General features: G+C 52.8%; 1 protein-coding gene across 1 annotated transcript in view; it reads left to right on the top strand.

The window, feature by feature from the left end:
• The window catches only part of LMTK2 (lemur tyrosine kinase 2), a 71010-nt gene extending 54851 nt beyond the window's left edge, over nt 1–16159 (top strand). Inside the window, exons 8-14 of the mRNA XM_049788570.1 lie at nt 969–1053; nt 1701–1822; nt 5247–5396; nt 6949–9610; nt 14050–14182; nt 14546–14782; nt 15370–16159. Coding sequence (XP_049644527.1) covers nt 969–1053; nt 1701–1822; nt 5247–5396; nt 6949–9610; nt 14050–14182; nt 14546–14782; nt 15370–15398 — 3418 coding nt within the window. The 3' untranslated portion in view covers nt 15399–16159. The remainder of the gene's footprint in view (nt 1–968; nt 1054–1700; nt 1823–5246; nt 5397–6948; nt 9611–14049; nt 14183–14545; nt 14783–15369) is intronic.
• The last annotated feature ends 4239 nt before the right edge of the window (nt 16160–20398 follow it).

Genomic DNA, 20398 nt, shown 5'->3' with positions numbered 1-20398 from the left:
TTGGCTCAGGCTTTGACTTTCTTGCTCATGTGTCCTACCTAGCTCTTGCGTGTCCCTCCTCCCTTCATGAGCTCTGGTGCTCTTGTTAACGCGGAAAGTTCTGTCTTGGCCTCAGCAGAGCAGTTGTCTGTCCTGAGGTTCCTCAAACATACCCTGCACTGTAGCTTCTGCATAGAGTGTGGACTGATGTGCAGAACCACCACAGGAATTACTGCATCCCTGTTTGGCCTGTGGGAGACGGGAGTACGGATAGGGATGTCATCCTAAGACAGTGATGGCTAACCTTCTTGAGCCCGAGTGCCCAAACTGCTGCACAAAACCAAAAAATTTTCTCAAAGTGCTAGCACGTCAATTAAACCTTAATAACAAGATTTTAGTATCTAAAAACTTTATAAATTTTATAAATTTATTAATTGCGGACCTTTCCGTGTGCTAACTGCAAGGCTTTCACGTACGTGTGCCATAGGTTCGCCATCACTGTCCTAAGACATGCCTATGTTCCATGGGTCTGTAGAGGATCCTAAAGATCCTGCATCTCGGCAGAGACCCACTGGGGGTCGGGGAGCAGGGCTCTTGCATGCAAGAAGTCCAGGCTTGGTTCTTGGCACTGAGCACCTCCAGAAGCAATTCTCAAATATTATTGGATGTGACCTAAAAGCAAACAGGGAGCACCCTAAGATAAGTTAATACAGAGTAGAAATAAGGCAGCAAGTTGTCAACCTCAGGGCTCAGTTCTGCATTGGGGAGACCGGGGAGACACTTCCTAGGCTGGAGCTTGGCACCATGGGGGTGGGGGCTGGAGGTGGGAGTGGCCCAGAAAGCCCCAACAAGAACATGGTAGAATTCCTTTCTTTTCTAAAATAGAATTTAAAACTTGAACTGTACTGGAGGTTTTCTACACGATGTGCTCTTCTGAGATTCAGAGAAGGGGCCCTTCCTGCTGAACTCATACTCCTTTCTGTCTGCAGCGATTTAGCCCTGCGCAACTGCTTCCTCACCTCAGATCTCAACGTGAAAGTGGGGGATTATGGGATCGGACCCAGCAGGTACAAGGTGAGCTGCCATTCTTCGGGTAATCACTGATTCGGACACGGCCTCACCTGAAGGTGCAGAGCCCAAAGTGGCACCTTTTTTCCGATGGGCAGGGGTTAGATCTAGTGTTGGCGCCTTCAAGTGTTGGAGACATGTGTGAGTATGGTGTGTGTGTGTGTGAGAGAGAGAGAGAGAGAGAGAGAGAGAGAGAGAGAGAGAGAGAGAGAGAGAGAGAGAGAGAGAGAGAGAGAGAGAGATATGAACCCATACGCCTCCTTCAGTGTGGGGTTGGCATCTATCCCTCTAAGGCCTGTTTCCAGCTTCACCTACTGCAGGCAAGCTCTGGCACCAGGCGCTCTTGCTGAAGACCAGCTGCCCGAGCACTGCCATTCAAGTATTGCCCACGTCAGCTTGTTTCACCCCTGACCTAAAGGCTGCTGGCTGTGCTCTGCCCATGTTCACTGACCAGGAGAAAGGCAGTGAGCACAGCTGCTTCCAGGGACCCCAATTCCTAGGAGTCCTACTGCACCCAGAAAGTGTCAGGTGTTGGCGCACCGCTGGCCACTGTGTTGGGGTTGGGGGGGTATTTCCCTAGTGGCCCCAAACATAGTTGTGGGCTGGCAGGCCCGTGATAGGACTCTGGGTTCTCTGCTTTCTCTCCACCGCAGGAGGACTATGTTGAGACCGATGACAAGAGACTCTTCCCACTTCGTTGGACGGCCCCCGAGCTGGTGACCAGCTTCCAGGACCGACTCTTGACTGCGGAGCAGACCAAGTACAGTAACATCTGGTGCGTGTGACCCCCCAGTCAGCAGACTGCCTCCAGGAAGGTGGTGGCAAGTGCAGGGACCAGCAGGGTGAGAGGGACACAGGCCCAGACCCATCTTTCTGGGCACTGTCCCTCTCCCCACACAGGGCGTAGCATAGGATGGGTATTGGAGTATAAAGGATGAAGCAGAGGGACCCCTTTGTGCCCATGAGTGAGTGAGAGAGTGATGGAAGGGAAATCAGACAGAAGTGAGCATCATGTGTGGTGTCTTCCACTAACAGTTTCTGGTCCATGGGGCCAGAGTGGTGGCACTAGAGGTAAGGCGTCTTCCTTGCAAGCACTAGCCTAGGACTAGGATAGACCGTGGTTCTATCCCCAGCATCCCATATGGTCCCCCCAAGCCAGGAGCGATTTCTAAGCACAGCCAGGAGTGTCAAACAGGTGTGCCCCCCCCAAAAAAAAAACAAAGAAAACAAAAACAAAAACAATTTCTTTTTTTTGGTTTTTGGGCCACACCCGGTAATGCTCAGAGGTTACTCCTGGCTATGTGCTCAGAAGTTGCTCCTGGCTTGGGGGACCATATGGGACACCGGGGGATCGAACCGCGGTCCGTCCAAGGCTAGCGCAGGCAAGGCAGGCACCTTACCTTTAGCGCCACCGCCTGGCCCCCAAAAACAATTTCTGGTCCAGCTTTCCAAGTTCCTTTACTGTCAGCTGCTGTCCTGTTTTGTTTCGTTTTTTTAATTTCTCTTTCTCTTGTATCCTTTTGAGCTGATTTTCAAAAATAACATTTTTCCTCCCACTTAACTTGGAACCTGCATCTTCCAGTCCTGTGCTTGTATTGCTTCCTCTGGATATTGTACCATGGATATTTTACTTACCTTTGCCTAATATTAATTCCTTTCTCTGTCCTCTTCCTGAACAGTGAAAAGACCTCAAAATTGACACTCAGAGAGATAGCACAGTGGTAGGGCGGCATTTGCCTTGCATGCGGCCAACCCGGGAAACACCTGGTTCAATTCCCAGCATCCCACATGGTCCCCCAGCCTGCCAGGGGCAATTTCTGAGTGCAGTGTCAGGAGTAACCCATGAGCACTCTGAGGATGGCCCAGAAATCAATTGTTCAATCATTCAATCAATCAATAAAATGTAAAAACCTCGCTCATTAACCCACATGCATACACTCATGCCTGGTTATATTGTTATTGTTGGACATCTTAATCTTTGTTCTGTCTTGATTTTTGGGCTCTACCAGGCAACATTCAGGAGTTAATCCTGGCTCTACAGTCCTGGCTTTGCTTGGGGCATAGTATGGGGTGCTGGGGATCTAACCTGGATCGGCCACCTGCAAGGCCAGCACCTTCTCCTACACTCTTTCTCCAACCTCTGAATCTTTTACTTTGACATCTCCAGATAACAGTTTTCTTTTTTTTTTTTTTGTTTTTTGTTGTTGTTGTTGTTTTTGGGCCACAACCGGGGGTGCTCAGGGGTTACTCCTGGCTATCTGCTCAGAAATAGCTCCTGGCAGGCACGGGGAACCATATGGGACACCAGGATTCGAACCAACCACCTTTGGTCCTGGATCGCTGCTTGCAAGGCAAACGCCGCTGTGCTATCTCTCCGGGCCCAGATAACAGTTTTCTTAGTATCATTGTTTTTTGTTTGTTTGTTTGTTTTGGGTCACATCCAGCCGCACTTGGGGTTACTCCTGGCTCTGTAGTCAGAAATCTTTTCTGGCAGGCACAGGGGACCATATAGGATGCCGGGATTCGAACCACTTTCTGTCCTGGTTCGGCTGCTTGCAAGGCAAATGCCGTGCTACTGTGCTGTCTCTCCGGCCCCTTAGCATCACTGTTTATTGAAGTTTATCCATATAATCAAATCATTCTGTTCCTTATTCTTTTTCTATTTACTCTTAGACTTTCCATTGGGAATTGTTCATTTGCCTGAGTATGAGAGTGTTTCTGTCAGAGCTGGGATGTGGCTCCAGAAGCTGCAGTTGGCACCGTTGGCGCTGCCATAAAACAAAAGCCAACAAGTGTTTGTCCATGTAGTTCTGTGGCAAACACACTCCTCAATGCTTTTGTATCCTTTTTGCCACACCCTACAATGCTCAGGGGTTTCTCCTGACTCTGCGCTCATGAATTAACTCTTGGCAGTACTCAAAGATATGGGATGCCTTGGATTGAGCCCAGTGTGGTCATGTGCAAGGCAAGTATATTTGCAGCCCCCAGACTCAGTTATTTTGCAGGTCCAAATGATTTTTTTTTGTTTTTTTTTTGTTTCACTTTTGTTTGTTTTTTGGGTCACACCTGTGGCGCTCAGGGGTTACTCTTGGCTCTGTGCTCAAAAATCGCTTCTGGCAAGCTCAGGGAACCATATGGGATGCTGGGAATCCTGAGTTGGCTGCATGCAAGGCAAGCACCCTACCACTGTGCTATCACTCCAGGCCTGAAATGTGCTCTTTTTTATTTTTTATTTTGGTTTTTGTGTCACACCCAGTAGCGCTCAGGTATTACTCCTGGCTTTGCGCTCAGAAGTCACTGCAGGCTCAGGGAACTATATGAGATGCCAGGATTCGAACCACCTCTGTCCTGGGTCGGCTGTTTGCAAGGCAAACGCCCTACCACTATGCTATCTCTCTGACCCTGTGTGTTCTCATTTTGTGGTTTTTGGGTCACACCCGGCAGTGCTCAGGGGTTATTCCTGGCTCCAGGCTCAGAAATTGCTTCTGGCAGGCACGGGGGACTATATGGGACACTGGGATTCGAACCGATGACCTCCTGCATGAAAGGCAAACACCTTACCTCCATGCTACATGCTATCCCTCCGACCCCTGTTCTCATTTTTAAACACATTTTTTCCTAAGAGAGGGCACTATTACTCTGATGTCTTTTTTTTTTGTTTTTTTTTTGTTTTTGTTTTTGGCTTTTGGGCCATGCCCAGCAGTGTTCAGGGCTTACTCCTGGCTCTTCTGCTCTTGGAATTCACTTCTGGCAGGCTCAGGGGACCATGTGAGGTGACTGGGATCGAACCTGTGTCGGCGGTGTGCCCCTACTCTGATGTCTTTTGATTCCCATTGTTGCTTTTCATGACTCTTTAAAGGTGCCAGTACTGCCCCCCCCCTCCCTCCCTCAACTCCCTCCATTCATCTGTCCGTCCGTCTGTCTGTCTGTCCGTCTGTCTGTCTGTCTGTCTGTCTGTCTTTCTCTCTCTTTTACTCTCGGCTGGGTGGATGGGAACATTGGCCAGGGCTTGCTGAACAGTGCTCTGCAGTCTGAGGAGGAATTTTCTTGCTTAGTCCTTGGGCCACTCTCCCAGTCAGGCTGAGGAGCATCCTCTGAAGTGACCTGTAGTCTAGCTCACCCTGGTCTTGTGGATGAGAGCATGGGTCTCCAAGAGCAGCCTCCAGCACAGGAAGGCATCAATGCTGGCTTCTCCACAGGTCCCTGGGAGTGACTCTCTGGGAATTGTTCGAAGGTGCGATGCAGCCTTACTCCGGCCTTTCCGATGCGGATGTCCTCAGCCGGGTCATTCGCCAGAGGGACACCAGGCTCCCAAAGCCGCAGCTGGAGCAGCCATACTCGGAGAGATGGTTAGTGTCTGTGGGTCCCAGGGTTCCTCCCCAGGCACAAAGGGGTCCCTGTTTCCTGGGGGTTTGCTTGGGTGTCCCAAGCAACAGACACAACAGAAGGGAAAAGGTTATCTGTGTGGTTCCCACCTGATTTTAGAATGAATATCTTTTAAAAAAAATTAATGGCGTTTTTTAAAAGTGTGAGGAAGGGCCGGAGAGATAGCATGGGGGTAGAGCATTTGCATTGTATGCAGAAGAACGATAGTTCGAATCCTGACATCCTATATGGTCCCCTGAGCCTGCCAGGATCTATTTCTGAGCGTAGAGCCTGGAATAACCCCTGAGCGCTGCCGGGTGTGATTCCCCGCCCCCTCCCCCCCCCCAAAAAAAAAAAAGAAAGAAAGAAAGAAAAGTGTGAGGAGGGAATGTACCAGAACGTGCAATAAGGGGGAAAAAAAAAAGAGCAATAACACCAGTGGGGAGGGCATTTGCCTTGCACTGACCTTGTAGCTGACCTGGGTTCAATCTCTGGCATCCTTTATGGTCCTCTGAGCACTGCTGGTGTGGCCACATCTCAGAAAAAAAGAAAAAGAAAAATACTAGTAACCCCTGAACCCAGGAGCAGAAGCTGCTGGTGTGGGAGATTCTGTGAGAAGTTGGGTCGTTTTGGGTGCGGACAGAGGAGCAGGTGCTGGGATCGACCCCAGGGTCTGGGCATGAAACTGAAAATGAGGCTGTTTATAGTGAGAAGATAGCATAGAAAGAATAATATTTAATTTGGCGGTTGAAACTAATTTTCATCATGTATATTGACATTTACAAAACAAATGTACTTTCTTTTACAAGTGTGTAAATTCTTTTTTGGGGATCAGTCCTTACCGCCTTCTTAATTGGAGTCTGGGTTCATGCTCTGGGACCTCTGTGGGCAGCACCCCGCGGCCAGCTGCTGCTTCTCTGAAGCCCCACTCCCCCCCAGTCCCCTGCATCTGGGTGATGCCTGCCCCGACTCACAGAGCTGGTGTGCCCATAAATATACTTCCTCTTTCTGTCAGCTTGTGGCACAATGGGATGCTAGTGATTCCTGCGTCTTTTCACAGGCTGGGTCCCTGGGGTACTGCATTATTGGGGCACCTTTCCTCCCCACAGCTCCTTCCTTGATCCAGGGAAAGATTTGCAGAGATGCAGGCGAGCAGAGCTGAGGGCTGAACCCAGGTCTCGTGTGTGGAGCAGGAGTCCTGCTGGGACAGGCTCTGAGAGCTACATAGTGAGCGAGTGAATGAGTCAGACCAGGCCAGGCAGCCAGGCTGTTGAAAGTGACTGAGACACAGTCGGTGAGTCCATCCTGAAAACGCATAAACCATGTCAGGATGCGACCCGGAACTAGAACTACCCCACAGACACTCCTTAGCAGGCTCCTGTGGTCATGCTTCCCCTTTCTCCCCCCCCACAATAAGCCACACATGCATGGGTGTTCGGGTTATATCCAGCAATGTACTTGGACCACGGCTGTGGCTTCCACGGGAGCCTCAGGAGTGGCTGCTTACCCGCCCTGGTTTCGTTTCCTTGTGGGCAGGTTTGAGGTGCTGCAGTTCTGCTGGCTGCCCCCAGACAAGCGTCCAGCTGCCGAGGACGTGCACCGGCTGCTCACCTACCTGCGGCTGCAGAGCCAGAGGGAATCAGAGGCAGACTTTGAGCAGCAGTGGGAAGCCCTGAAGCCCAGTGGCAATGGCCAGGATGCAGCCAGCAGCGCCGCCTTCCCCATCCTCGACCCCTTCGCCAGAGACCGGCTTGGGCGGGAGATGGAGGAGGTGCTGACTGTCACCGAGACCAGCCAGGGCCTGAGCTTTGAGTACGTGTGGGAGGCAGCCAAGCACGACCATTTCGATGAACATGGCCGCAGCGGCCCGGATGAAGGCCTGTCCTACTCCAGTGTCTTCTTCCCCGGGGAGTCGTTCGAGAGTTCCCTGCCGGGGCCTGGGCCAAGCACGCACGATGCTGCCGGCCAGGATGTCCCTCTCCGTGCACCAGGGGTGGTGCCTGTGTTTGATGCACACAACCTCTCAGTGGGGAGTGACTACTATATTCAGCTGGAGGAGAAAAGTGGGGCCCACACTGAGCTTGACTACCCTCCTACGCTGCTCACCACCGACATGGACCCTCCAGCGAGGGGGCCTGATGGTGCCGCCCCATTCGTGACACTCCAGGACCTGGACCTGGAGGAGTCCAGCACAGACGAGGACTTCTTCCCTGCCAGCACTGACCCCAAAGATGCAGACCCCCCTCTTGGGGACGCACCTGCCCCTGAGAGCCCCTTCAACAGTATCTTCAACGATATGGACGAGCCTGAGCGGTTGCCAGGCCACCAGAAGGTCCTTGACCTGATGGACCTAAACGGGCTTCAGGTCGATGTCAGACCACCAGCTTTGATTCCTGGGCCCCCTGGAGAGAAGGAAAAGCCCCCAAAACTCTTTGACTGTGAACCAGCCTGTTTGTCTGAGAACCTCCTGCGGCAAGATCAGTTGGAGCCCCTGAACATTCAGGAGCTGTCAGAAAACTTTCTGTTTCTTCAAGAGAAGAACTTGCTCAAAGACTTGCCCTCCAGCCAGGAGCAGGCAAGCAACCTGCAGGCAGAGCTGAGGGAGGCAGGTTTTCTGGAAGCTGTACTGATGCCATTGCAAACTATGGGTGCCGAGCCTGGGCCGGCAGAGGTCACACTAGTATCCTCCTTCCTGCAGGATGGCCCCACACTGCCACGGCCAGCATCCTCCTCAGGCCAGGCACCCCCTACCTCAATTGAAGCAGAGGGTACACCGAGGGCCCGACCTCCGGAAGTCCCCCTGCAGCAGCCAGATGCCCAGGCACCATGTTTACCTGTGGGGATCTGTGAAGACCAGCTGCCCCCAGATGTCAGTCCCAGTCCTGAGGCCAGTAAGGAGTCCCAGGACTGGGTGCTAGCCCCGAAACCCAGCCCCGGTGATGTTGCGCCCCCGCTTGCTGGGAAGGTGAGTATCGGGCAATGGAACTCACAGCCTGGGCCGCTCTCCACTGAGCTGCCCACAGGGGCCCTGGAGCAGCTGCCACAGCAGGATGCAGCCCTGGAGGCCGGCCTGACATCAGCCCTGTCCTCAGACTCTGCCAGCCAGGACAGTTTGCTGGATGACAGCCTGTCGGTGCCTGGCCTCACCTCTGCCCCCACCTCCGCCTCTGAGCAGTCGGCCGACACCCCTGACTCACTAGACTCGGTGGATGACCATGATGCCCCACTGGGCTCCCACATGCCCCGGAAGCTCCAGGCTCCGGACAAGCCTGCAGACAGTGGCTACGAGACAGAGAACCTGGAATCTCCCGAGTGGACCCTGCACCCCACTCCCGATGTCCCCTCAGCCTCTGACGCAACCCCCGTTGTCATCGTCATCTCGGACAACGTGGACGGCCTTCGAGGTCCCCCTGGGACCTCTCAGACATCCTACCGGGACTCAGCGTATTTCTCAGACAATGACTCTGAGCCTGAGAAGAAGCCAGAGGCAGTCCCTGGGGCCTTGGCCCTGTCTGAATCCCAAACCCCAGAACCGACACCCGCCCCCGTGGACGCTTGCCCGGAGCCTCTAAGGAGCCCCCCAAGCCAAAACTGCGAGTCCACTTGGCCTCCTCCCAGTCCCCCAGCCAGTGTTTCTTCAGAGGCACAGCCCACCCGAGGCGAGGCTGGCAACCCCCGAGCACTGCATTTGGACCTCAGCAGTGGCAGCAGTGGTGATGGTGACCATGAGCTCCTGGACACCCGACCCTGCACCCTCGCCTCCACTGGCACCAACACGGACGAGCTTCTGGCCTTGGCAGCCTCCCTTCGCCCTGACAGCCAATCGGTGCGGGTGACTGACAAGCCCTTTGCCAGCCACAGCGAAGGTCCCAAGCTGAAGGAGCCAGACATGGAGGGGCGCTTCCTGGGGAAGCTGGGGGTGGGTGGCACTTTGGGCCTCTCTGAGGATGGCGTTGATGCTGATGAGGAGGATGAGGATAGCGATGATTCAGATGAGGACCTTCGGGCCTTTGCTCTGCATAGCCTCAGCTCTGAGTCAGACGACGAGCCTGAGCCCCGTGTGCCCGTGATCCTGAGCAGCGACGACGGGCCGCCCCTGCGCAGCCTGCTGAAGCCCGAGGCCCGCCCACCACCGACCTGCAAGGACAGGAAGGCCGTGACCTTCTTCGACGATGTCACCGTCTACCTCTTTGACCAGGTAGCAGGGTGCGCTCCCCTTTAGAGTGGGCTGGCCCATAGCGGGTGTTGGGTTCCAAGCCCAGACAATGACCGGCTTCTCTTGGGCGCTCCCTGCCGAACTATCTGCAGCTGTGTTGCTGGGTTGGGGGTGTATGAGGGGCAGCGGCTATAGTCTCACACAGTCTGTGCTGGGCAAAGAGGCTATCAGATGCTGGGCATGAACCCTCAGTGAAGTTTGATTTTGGGTTGTTTTATTTGGGGGGACTTTGGGGGCTACACCCAACAATGCTCAGGAGTTACTCCTGGCAGTGCTCAGGGGACCATATGGGGTGTATTGGGATCGAACCCTAGTCAGCTGTGTGCAAGGCAATTTGCCCTCCGCTGCACTATCTGGTCAATGTTAGTTTTCTTTCTAAATGTCACCAAGCGCTGTCCTAGGGCCAGTGAACCAGCCTGGCCCTGGCAGGACTGAAGGGTAACAGGGTTTTTGTGCTGAGGACTGGTTAGTACAGCTGCTGTGAGGGATCTGGGGTGGGTTCTGTAGATTCCTAATCAGGATCGAAGTTCTTGAGTGATTGCTCTGAAATACGTTGTTTGTTTGGGGGCCATTCCAAGAGAGTGATGTTTGTTTGGGGGTCATGTTGGGTCCTCAGGAGGCCTCAGACCCAGGTCTCCTGCATGCAAAGCCTGTGTTTCAGTCCTTGGGGCCACCTATCCAGCCCTGTCATGGTTTTTTGGGGTTTTTTTTGGGGGGGTCTTGGGCCACACCTGGCGGCGCTCAGGGATTGCTCCTGCTCTGCTATCAGAAATTGCTTCTGGCAGGCTTGGGCGACCAGGGTCGAACCCAGGCTCAGGTCTGTCCCTGGTTGGCAGCATTCAAGGCAAGTGCCCTACCACTGTGCTATTGCTCCGGCCTGTCGAGGTTTTTGTTTGTTTTGTTTTTGGGTTATTCCTGGCTCTGTGCTCAGAAATCGCTCCTGGCAGGCTCGGGGGACCATATGGGATGCCGGGATTTAAACCACCATCCTCAAGGCAAACTCCCTATCTCCATGCTATCTCACCGGCTCCTGTCAAGAGCATTTTAAAGTTCCACTTTTTGTTTGCTCCACAGGAGTTTCTAGAAGCCTATAGTTGTTCATCTGCTGACTTAGTTTCTTTGTGGGCTCTTTGAGGCCTTCTGCATTAACAGGCACTCAGTCTTTTTTGTATTTCCCGGCCGCAGTTCCACTGTGAGCAGCAGTGCTGAGAGCTGGCACCTTGCTTGCAATATGGACTGTGAGAGATAGTTTTTGACTGAGAACTCAGGTATACTCACTTAGGAGATGCTATTTATCAGTTTCAAAAGCATCTCCTGGAACCAGAAAAATAGTACAGTGGTAGGGTATTTGCCTTGCACGCAGCCGACCCCGATGGATTCCATGCATCTCATATGGTCCCCTGAGCCTGGCAGGATCGATTTCTGAACACAGAGCCAAGAGTAACCCCTGAGAACCACTGGATGTGGCCCAAAACCCAAAACAGAAGCATCTCTTTTGTTCTTAGTTGGGGAGATTTTTCCTCCTGAGTTCATACTGAATTCTTGGAAATGCAGTGCCATGCTCAGCTCACTTGATTCTTGTCAGTGCCTGGTCCTAGTCCTGGTGATCTTCAGGTCCTGTGCCTGCCTTGCCTTCCTACTGATCCTCAAGGACTTTTGTCTGTCTCAGGGGTTTCCAGTGTTTTGTTTGTTGGACTGATTTGGACTTTGGGCCTGTGTTTAGTTTGACGTTAGTGGTATTCCTGTTGGTCTCTTCAGGTGAGCTGGGAATGTCTACCTCTTTCTGAAAGTGTTTTTGCAGGTGGATCGATCTTTCCAAAGAATGGCTTTGAGTTCTTTTTTTTTTTCCCATCGCCCCTCCTCGAGTTCTTTATATTTCTCTTTATTGTCTTCCTTGACATTGTCTAGATTCCTTTTTTTTTTTTTTTTGATTTTTGGTTTTTGGGTCACACCTGGCAGCGCTCAGGTGTTACTCTTGGCTCTATGCTCAGAAATCGCCCCTGGCAGGCGCAGGGGACCATATGGGATGCCGGGACTAGAACCACCAACCTTCTGATTGCAAGGCAAACGCCTTACCTCCATGCTATCTCTCTGGCCCTAGATTCCTTCTTTATCGTTTCCTTTATTTTTCCCTCACTCTTACTTTTTGAGACTCTTGGAATTTGAGATGTTTTTTCTTTGCTAATGGAAACATTGATGGTTCTATAAGTCTCTAAGCTGCATTGCACACGTTTTGTGAGGGAGACTGTGATCCGTTTAAAGTAGTCCATGATTTTCCCTGATGCCCTCTCTACTAGCCATGAATATTTTGTGCCTTTAGGAGCTGGAGATTCTTGAATCTTCCTGTTCGTGATCTGGTAATGTTCATACTTTAGTTTGCCTTAGTTTTTTTTTTTTTTCTCCCCACCCACAATCTAGTTTGCCTTAGTTTTTGGGGAGCCGCCATGGTCTGTGCTGTTGCCCAAGGCCCTGTGTGGAGCAAGCAGTGGGGAATCCAGTGTGTCGCCAGGAGCTGCCCAGAGCCTTGGGCCTCTACCAGAAGCCAGGTTTTCTCTCATTCTATTGCCTAGGGCTCTTCATCTTCTCCCAAGTGTATTGTGTGTGTGTGTGTGTGTGTGTGTCTGTCTGTCTGTCTGTCTGTCTCTGAGGCCTCTCTATGCCTCAGCTCCAGCTGTTGGTATTTCATGAGATGTCTTTGTCATCCTTTTTATGGGTGCTGTTTCCAAGGAGTGTCCCAGAGACTCCATCAGAGCTGGGGTTTCCCTGGGCTTTTCCCAATGATGCTTGGAGCTCTTGTAGTGTCTGTCAGGGGTGGAATTTGGCTGCCAGCAAGCACCTGCCTTCACCCCTGCTCTCTCTGGTCCCTCATCCTTCTTCTATTTTTTTTTCCTCTTGTTTAGTTTGCTTTTGGGCCACAGCCAGTGGTCCTCAGAACTTACTTTTGGTTCTTCACTCAGGGATCACTTCTGGAAGGCTCAGGGACCATATGGGGACCCCAGGGGTCGAATCTAGGTCAACTGCATACAAGGCCAGCACGGTCCCTGCTATGCTGTCACTCTGCACCCCCACCCCCCACCCCAGTTTTTTGTTCTAGTCTTAGGGGTCCTAAAGTTCTCTCTGACATCATTTTCCTTCTTTTTGAAGCCCTGCATGTAGTGTTTGAGATTTCCCCAAAGATCTGCTGAGAGCCAGTGCCTGCAGCCTCCTCAGAGCCCTCCCCTTGCCCTCAGTGTCTAGCACAGCACCTCAGCTTGTGGTTCACGGGTCTGACCAGACCTACATTTTATCCTGTTTGTTTGCTGAGCTGCTTGGCTTGTTGTTCTTTGTGTTACTAAATCTGAGGCACCTTCTGTCATCCTCCCTTTGGACTTTTCCCTGGAACTCCGATGTCTGGTCAACCCCAGGCTTCATCCTGGCCCTGGATACCCCTTTCCCAAATTTGCGCCATCATGTCTGTGGGATCTGTTCGCAAAATCATGTGTAGGATCCTGTCTTGGAGATCTTTTCCTACTCGGTTATTGGTATCAGTCTAGGCAGCTGCTTTGTGTTCCTTCTCTTTTTCTTTGTTCTCCCGCCAGGAACTTCCCATGTTCATTCACCATTAGAGTCTCTTCCCCTCCTTGGGTGAATCTCAGGCTCTCTCTGACCACCTCTGTGGTCTTTTCCCTCATCTGTGCTGAGTCTCTGTGGATTGCCCGATTGAACTGCTTTCTGCTGCTCTCTCCGAGTCTCCCTCCTGGCCGAGTTTTGCCCTCCTGGTTGGCCCTGGCCTGTTCCTGGCTGGCCACACTGGAACCCTGGAACGTGGCAGTGATCCCCCACTGCCAAGAGGGAAGTCTAGAACTGCCTTCCCTGACACCCTCTCTGTATGGTACCATCTTTGGGGTCCCACAGCCCTTGCCAGAGAGGAAGCAGTTCTGGACCTTCCCGGGATTTCCTGGGGCTGCAGGAGAGGATAAAGATGAGGAGTCGAGTTTCCTTTTTTTTTTTTTTTTGGTTTTTGGGCCACACCCGTTTGACGCTCAGGGGTTACTCCTGGCTATGTGCTCAGAAATCGCCCCTGGCTTGGGGGGACCATATGGGACGCCGGGGGATCGAACCGCGGTCCTTCCTTGGCTAGCGCTTGCAAGACAGACACCTTACCTCCAGCGACACCTACCTGGCCCCAGGAGTCGAGTTTTCTCCACACTCAGTGAGCATCAGAACCTCCCATCCTTCCTGCTTCTAGAACCAGGCCAAGATTCATCCTAGAACATCCTTCTGTCCATATTGGTGCCCACTCTGATCAAGGAACTTGGGTTTAGGTTCCTTGCCTGATTTTAGGGCTTCCGTGCACCTGTTCCCCAGACACACAGCTCCCCACCAAACACACAGCCTCTGCACAAGTGTATGTGCCAATGGCTCTTCTGTTTGACTTCCAGGAGACTCCAACCAAAGAGCTGGGGCACTGCAGTGGAGAGGCGGCCCAGGGCTCCGAGCTGAGTGGCACATCCGCCTCCGGACCCCCCTACCTCGGCCGATGCCTGAACTCCGAGAGCTCCACTGACGAAGAAGGTAGCTCAGCCCCACCCACAGTTGTCTGGCCCTTCCCTGAGGGGGGCTGGACCCTGCACCTTTCAGTGGCTCCATGGCATTGCCTGACCCCTACAGTCCCCCAAGCCCCTGTTGCTGGACAGCTACTGATGGATGCGTTTGGTTTTTGGTTTTTTTCTTTTTTTGGTTTTTGGGCCACACCCGGCATTGCTCAGGGGTTACTCCTGGCTGTCTGCTCAGAAATAGCTCCTGGCAGGCACGGGGGACCATATGGGACACCGGGATTCGAACCAACCACCTTTGGTCCTAGATCGGCTGCTTGCAAGGCAAATGCCGCTGTGCTATCTCTCCCGGCCCATGCGTTTGGTTTTTACTCCCCTCTAGGAGGAGGCTTCGAGTGGGATGACGACTTCTCCGCAGACTCGTTCTTGCCCCGGACAAGCGAGCTACTGGGCTCCCGTCCTGTGCTCCAGGCCTCCAAGTACTTCTCGCCGCCACCCCCACGCAGCGCCGAGCCCAGCTGGCCGCACCCAGCACCCTGCTCCAGGTTCTCTATCTCCCCCGCTGACATCGCCAGCTTCTCCCTCACACACCTCACTGACTCGGACATGGAACAAGGAGGTGAGCAGGGTCTCTGAGCGGCTCCTGAGCCAGTGTCCCCTGCCGAGCCTCAGTTACCCCAGATTATGTTACAGCGGCTGGCATGCACCCCCCTTCTGCTCCCCTCCCTCCCATTTGGCATGGCCCCTCCCACCTGTGCCCCTACCCCCAGAGTGTCACTTTGTGTGCCTTGAGGGGTCGAATTCGCCAGCCCTGGTTCTCCCTCAGGAATGTTGACTTTGTCATTAAGTGCTGGTTTTAGGGATCACAGAGGCCGCAGGGAGGGCCATAGGGAGTTGTATTGTCTGAGCAGATGCCCCCCCAGATTTAGTGATAACCGCGGGTGCATTGCTTTATTTGAGGTTCGCAGATCAAATAATGACGACCGGGCATAAAGGGCTTTATCAGTGCTGCGCCATGCGCCTTGATGAGATACAGCCATTTCCAAATGCCTGGCGAGTCTGCACCAGTATCGACCTGCGTGGGAGCCCTGCAGATGTGGTGGGAGAGGCCTGGCAGGTTCAGTGTGGTGCCTGCCCGATGCTCTGTGGACTCTGTTCTGCACAGGCCCAACCACTGAAATCCCCACTCTGCTTTCTCCCTGCCAGGAAGCAGCGAAGATGGAGAGAAGGACTAGTGGATCCTAGCCCTTCTCTTGCCACCACCCCTTGGGTCCCAGGGCACAGTGCTCTCTGAAGCCAGCCGAGTGAGGACGCATCGCATGCTACCTGTGAAGATGGAGGCGACTCTGAGGCAGAGGGAGGCAAGCAGGGAGCAACTGTGGGGGGAGCACCTGGCCATTAGGGTGCGTGTGCGTGCAGGTTGCAGGCCAGCGTTTCCAGCTCCCCTCTGTGCACCGGGCCCAGTGAGCCATATTGTTCTCTTCAAAGAAATCACTAATTGCTTCTGTAATTGCACTGTGGACAAATGTTCCAGGAGTCCCTGATATTGTACAGAGCCCTAAATTATTCCAGGAAACTCTGGCCCGTCAAGCTGGTGCTATCCACTAGTTTGATTTCTTTTTGTTCCTTTTTTTCTGTTTCTGTTTGTTTGCTCTGCATGGTACTTGTAAAGCTTCCATTTGAGAGTTCTGCTGTCCTTAGAAGTTGCTGGGAGTGTACATAAGGTACTTTTGCGTCACTGATAAATGATTCTGAATGTTCGCGTTTCATGTTCTCACAGGAATAGTTTTGATGAGTCCAGAAACACTGCCTGGCTTTGTTTGGACGAGACCCGTTTCTTTCCTTATCCGTGGTTTCTTGTCTCCCGTGAGGCTCACCTGGGGTCTTATAGCCCCTCGTATGATTATTTCACACTGGCCCCCAGTTTTCTTCCCTTTTTTTCGTTTTTGTTTTTGTTTTTAGATCACACCCGGCAGCGCTCAGGGGTTACTCCTGGCTCTCTATGCTCAGAAATTGCTCCTGGCAGGCTCGAGGGACCATTTGGGATGCCAGGATTCAAATCACCGACCTTCTGCATGCAAGGCAAATGCCCTACATGCTATCTCCGGCCCCTGGCCCCCAGTTTTCTAAGACCCTTTCAGGAAAAAGGGACAGTGCTAGGCTCACAACCTGGCTGTGGGTTCGAGTGTCGAGTGCCGTGGCCCTTTTCCAGGGGAGCCAAGTATACCTCCCTCCTTGCTGCTGGACTGCTTGGCCTTTGTTAGGCATGTACCTCCATGTCCCCCCTCTTCCCTGAGAGGAGTGGCTCCCATTGGGCTCTGAGATTGGAGTCAGTATCCACTGCCTGGGGCTCTTCTCAGTGACACCCCCCCCCCCCAGCGCTGCCATGTCCCTTAGAGTCACTGGTGATCCCAATGCCCCCTGCTCTTCTCGAGCCTGCCTTCTACTCAGCCCACATTCTTAGGCTGAGCTTGTTCAGCCCAGCTCCGATGTGCTGGCTGGAGTGAGGGGTCTTCTGGGAACTGGTCTGTCTACAGCCCTCAAGTTCCAGTTGATACAGGATGGTCCCTTCTGGGGAAGGGCAGAGGGGCATGTCCACCACTAGGCAGGTCATTCTGGGGTCTATGAGCCCTTCACCCCAAATGCTTGCCACTGCTAAGCTCCGCCTGGCTTAAGGACATGAGTAGAGGTATTCAGGGCTGGATGCATGCAAGTACATGTGCCCCAGCCTCCATCCCTGGGCTCCTCTGGCTCTGGCTCCTCCAGATCTGTTGCTAACTTTGATCTGAGCGAGAAACCACCTTGCAGAGTGCCAACTCACACTTGGGGCCATTCTGGGGGCCAGAAACAAAGGCTGACATCGCTCAAAGGATTTTACCACACTTGCCCTGACTCAGAGATTTTGCCTGAGGAGACTCTGTTTTCTGAGTTTTTACCTCTGGTCTTCTGTCTGGTCGAAAGAGAAAAGAGAGGTGGCTATATTAATTTTTCAAGTGATGGGTTTGAGCATCAAACCAATTTCAATGAAAAAAAAAATCACACCAAACCCAAGAATACAATCACCTCCACAGTCAGCCCCAGATAAAGGTATTAATCGCTGGGGGGACTGTACCTTTTTTCCCTCTAAGGAGACTTTTAAAACATAATTCCCATTTTATTTTAAGCCTATATTACTCTCATGATTAATTGCCAAAAAAAGAAACCCACAATAGCAACGCATTTTGTACATTGAGTTGGGATGGGGGGTGGAACAGTAGATATTCTGTGGTGTTGCATGGTGGGAGAGATTTTATATTTATAGTAAACATGTCAGTTAACATGTTGTTTTGAAACCCCAAGCAATACACAGGAAATAAATTATGTAGATTAAAATTTTCCAACCCATTTTTGAAATGTTAGCATGTGCTTCGTTGTTTGATTCAATTTTTTCTGTTGTTGCTGTTGTTTTCTCTTCTTTTTCTTTTCAACTACATTGATTTCCCAGTAGTGGATTTTCACTTATTCTTATTCTCCAGTTATGCAATACAGTAAATCAGCGGGGTTTTCTCCGGTAAGAGGTTTATCATTCCTGGGTCCCCACACAACTTAACTTCCCAGCCTCCTTGAGAACTTGTCAAATTTTACTTAGTCTTACTTTGATGGAGTTTAAGTGTTTCCAATCCTGTAATGAAAATCTCTCACTTCTGCCCTTGCCCGGAGGTCACTTTTTGTCTTATCCAATGATCCTTTCAGAAGCCAGGAAGGGAAATGGAGGCAGGTGATGCTTGGATGTGTTCTGGCTGGAGCCAGGTAAGAAGTGCAGCCTCTTGAGGGTAAAGCTGACCGAAAACAGACCTTCCCTCTCCAGGCACTAGTTGGGAGAAATGGCTTCACCTGCTCTACAGGACGCCTTTCCAGGTCTCTTCCTGGGACCAGCGTTATCCAAGGGTCTCATTGGCGCTGGTGACTTCCGACGGGAGGCAGCTCCTTGCCAGCCTGTCATCACAAACTCCCAAAAGTGAATGAGCGCTGGGCCTCAGAAGTGGGGTGTTGGGTTAAGGGGCTGTGAGGTAAAGTGGGACTTAGCTCCAGAGTGGACTCAACCTCAAGAACAATCTTCCTAAGGGGCAGTGAGGTTCTGGCTGCTAAGATAGAAAACTGCCTCCAGGATAGAACTAAACTCTCAAAGAAAGACATGTTGACAGTATTGAATCACCAACAATCCCGTTCAGGGCAATGACTCAAATCTGTTCAAGTTGTCCTAGCGGGCACGGTCTTGGTAGAGCTTAACACTGGACCGGCGTGAGCGGCTGCTGCTTTGTTCACTCCCAAGAGAGGACCCAGGGTTCATCCCGCCTGCGGTGCCCGGTGTCAGAGTTCAAGGCAATATAACCGTTAATGAACTTTGAATTTAAATTGTGTACATTTTTAAATTGTAAGATTTTTACTGTATATTGATGCATAGTGTGATTAAATAAATTGCTTGTAATTTAAAGACTATTTAATATTCAAAATAAATATAGATTATATATTTATAAATTCTGTGGCTGCGTTTATTCTGTGATGTCTCCACTCGCACAAGGTGGGGGGCCTGGCACTGCCCTGTCTTCCTGGCACCTCTCACTGTCCCAATGATAGAGTTGGGGCTAGGGAGATGATATGCAAGGGTTTGGAGAAGTGTGTGCCCTAGAGTAGATCAATCCTGAGCACCCTGGGAGTCTTCCCACGGGGAAGAGGTGTCCTCTTCCAGAGAGAGAGAACAGCAGAGCACGAACTAGCCTTTATCGGCACTGCCAAAAAAAAAGATTGGGAAGGATGTTTCTCCCCCACACTCCAGGGGGGGGGGGACAAGATTAATGGAAACTACATTTCGATGTGGCTTTTGCGCTGCCTTCACGTTCATCTATAAAGTGTACCCATATCACAGAATTCCAGTAGCCGCCTCTGAGATACAGCCACAAAGCACCGAAGCCAAGAGGCGAGTCTGCCCCCCCAAAAAAGCCTTTCGGTACCTATAGAGGCCACGTTGCCACCGTCTTTCCCCTTTTCTCACGATTGGGCAGCCACAGGTGAGGTGCCCAGCTCGAGTCACTCCAGCCTGGATGTGCCCATCCGGGAGACGGGCACCTGAGTCTGAGCAGGTCTGGTCCCGGAGGCATCCGGCTTTGAGCTCGAAACGCTACTTTTCCAAAAGGGGCTTCAAAGGGGCTTTTACAGCTGCTTTTACCAGTTCACTCCTGAGGTCCCTCCCTCTTGGGCATCATTCTTCTCGTCCCGCCCGCTCGGGTTCGGCTCAGAGCCAAGCCCCAGCCCGGCCCGCACCTGGCCGCGCGCCCGCCTGCTGGGGAAGTCCCCACGCCACCTGTGCACCCCGAAACGTAGCGGTGAAGGCGCGGAATCCGGAACCACACAACCCCTCCCGAAATCCGTATTAGGTGCAGAACGGCTTTTGCCGTTCAGAGTCCTGACCCTGAGTTCTATAACCTTTAGCCGCCCCGAAGCGGAGGCGGCGCCTGTGGCGTGCCCGGGGCCCCTACCCCATTCCTGGCCGCCCCGAACCGAGCCGGGACGGACGCTGGGCTCGCGGGCCGGGGGAGGGGAGTGCGCCCGAGTCCCGCAGGTGCGCCGCCCCCGCCGGCTGCAGCGACACGCGGGCATCGGCCCGCCCCGGCCCCGCCCCGGAGGGTCATTTACATGAGGCCGCGGCCCCGCCTGGGGCGGCTAAAGCGACGTGTCCTTGTCCCCCGTGGACAGCCCCGGCGTGTGCAGTGGCGGATCCCCAGGTAAGTGTGGGGAGTGTCGGGGCCGAAATCCGGATGGGGGGCATCCACGTGATGGCGCCGGGCTGCTGCCGACCTGGTCATCAGACAGGTGACCTTTGACAGCTGCCCCATGGCCGCAGCGGCTCCAGTCCCTGCCTGTCCCGCAGCACCGCTCTAAGAGGGGTCAGCGCTGGGCATTTCATCCGCCTGAGCTCAGGCAGCAATCGGAGGTGGGGTGAGGGCCACAGGCCCGGGAAGAGGGTGTAGGGGTCATGATGAGAAGGACCACCAGGTCAGGCTGAAGCCAAGAGTCGGACATGGTGTCCAGTGGGCATAGAGATGTGTGTGGGGTTAGCTCAGGGCCCATTTAACTGGGGAGGACCAAGGAATCCTGAACGAGCTCTAGCTGTTAGCGGTGCCCACAGGTGATCACAGGGTGGCTTGTATTCTGGATTTCAGCTCCTGAAGTCTCCCCTGAGACCACCTCTGAGGTC

Source organism: Suncus etruscus, chromosome 15, assembly GCF_024139225.1.
Source record: "Suncus etruscus isolate mSunEtr1 chromosome 15, mSunEtr1.pri.cur, whole genome shotgun sequence".
Classification (NCBI taxonomy): domain Eukaryota; kingdom Metazoa; phylum Chordata; class Mammalia; order Eulipotyphla; family Soricidae; genus Suncus; species Suncus etruscus.
The sequence above is the reverse complement of the archived record's forward strand: the minus strand, read 5'-3'. Positions and strand labels throughout refer to the sequence as shown.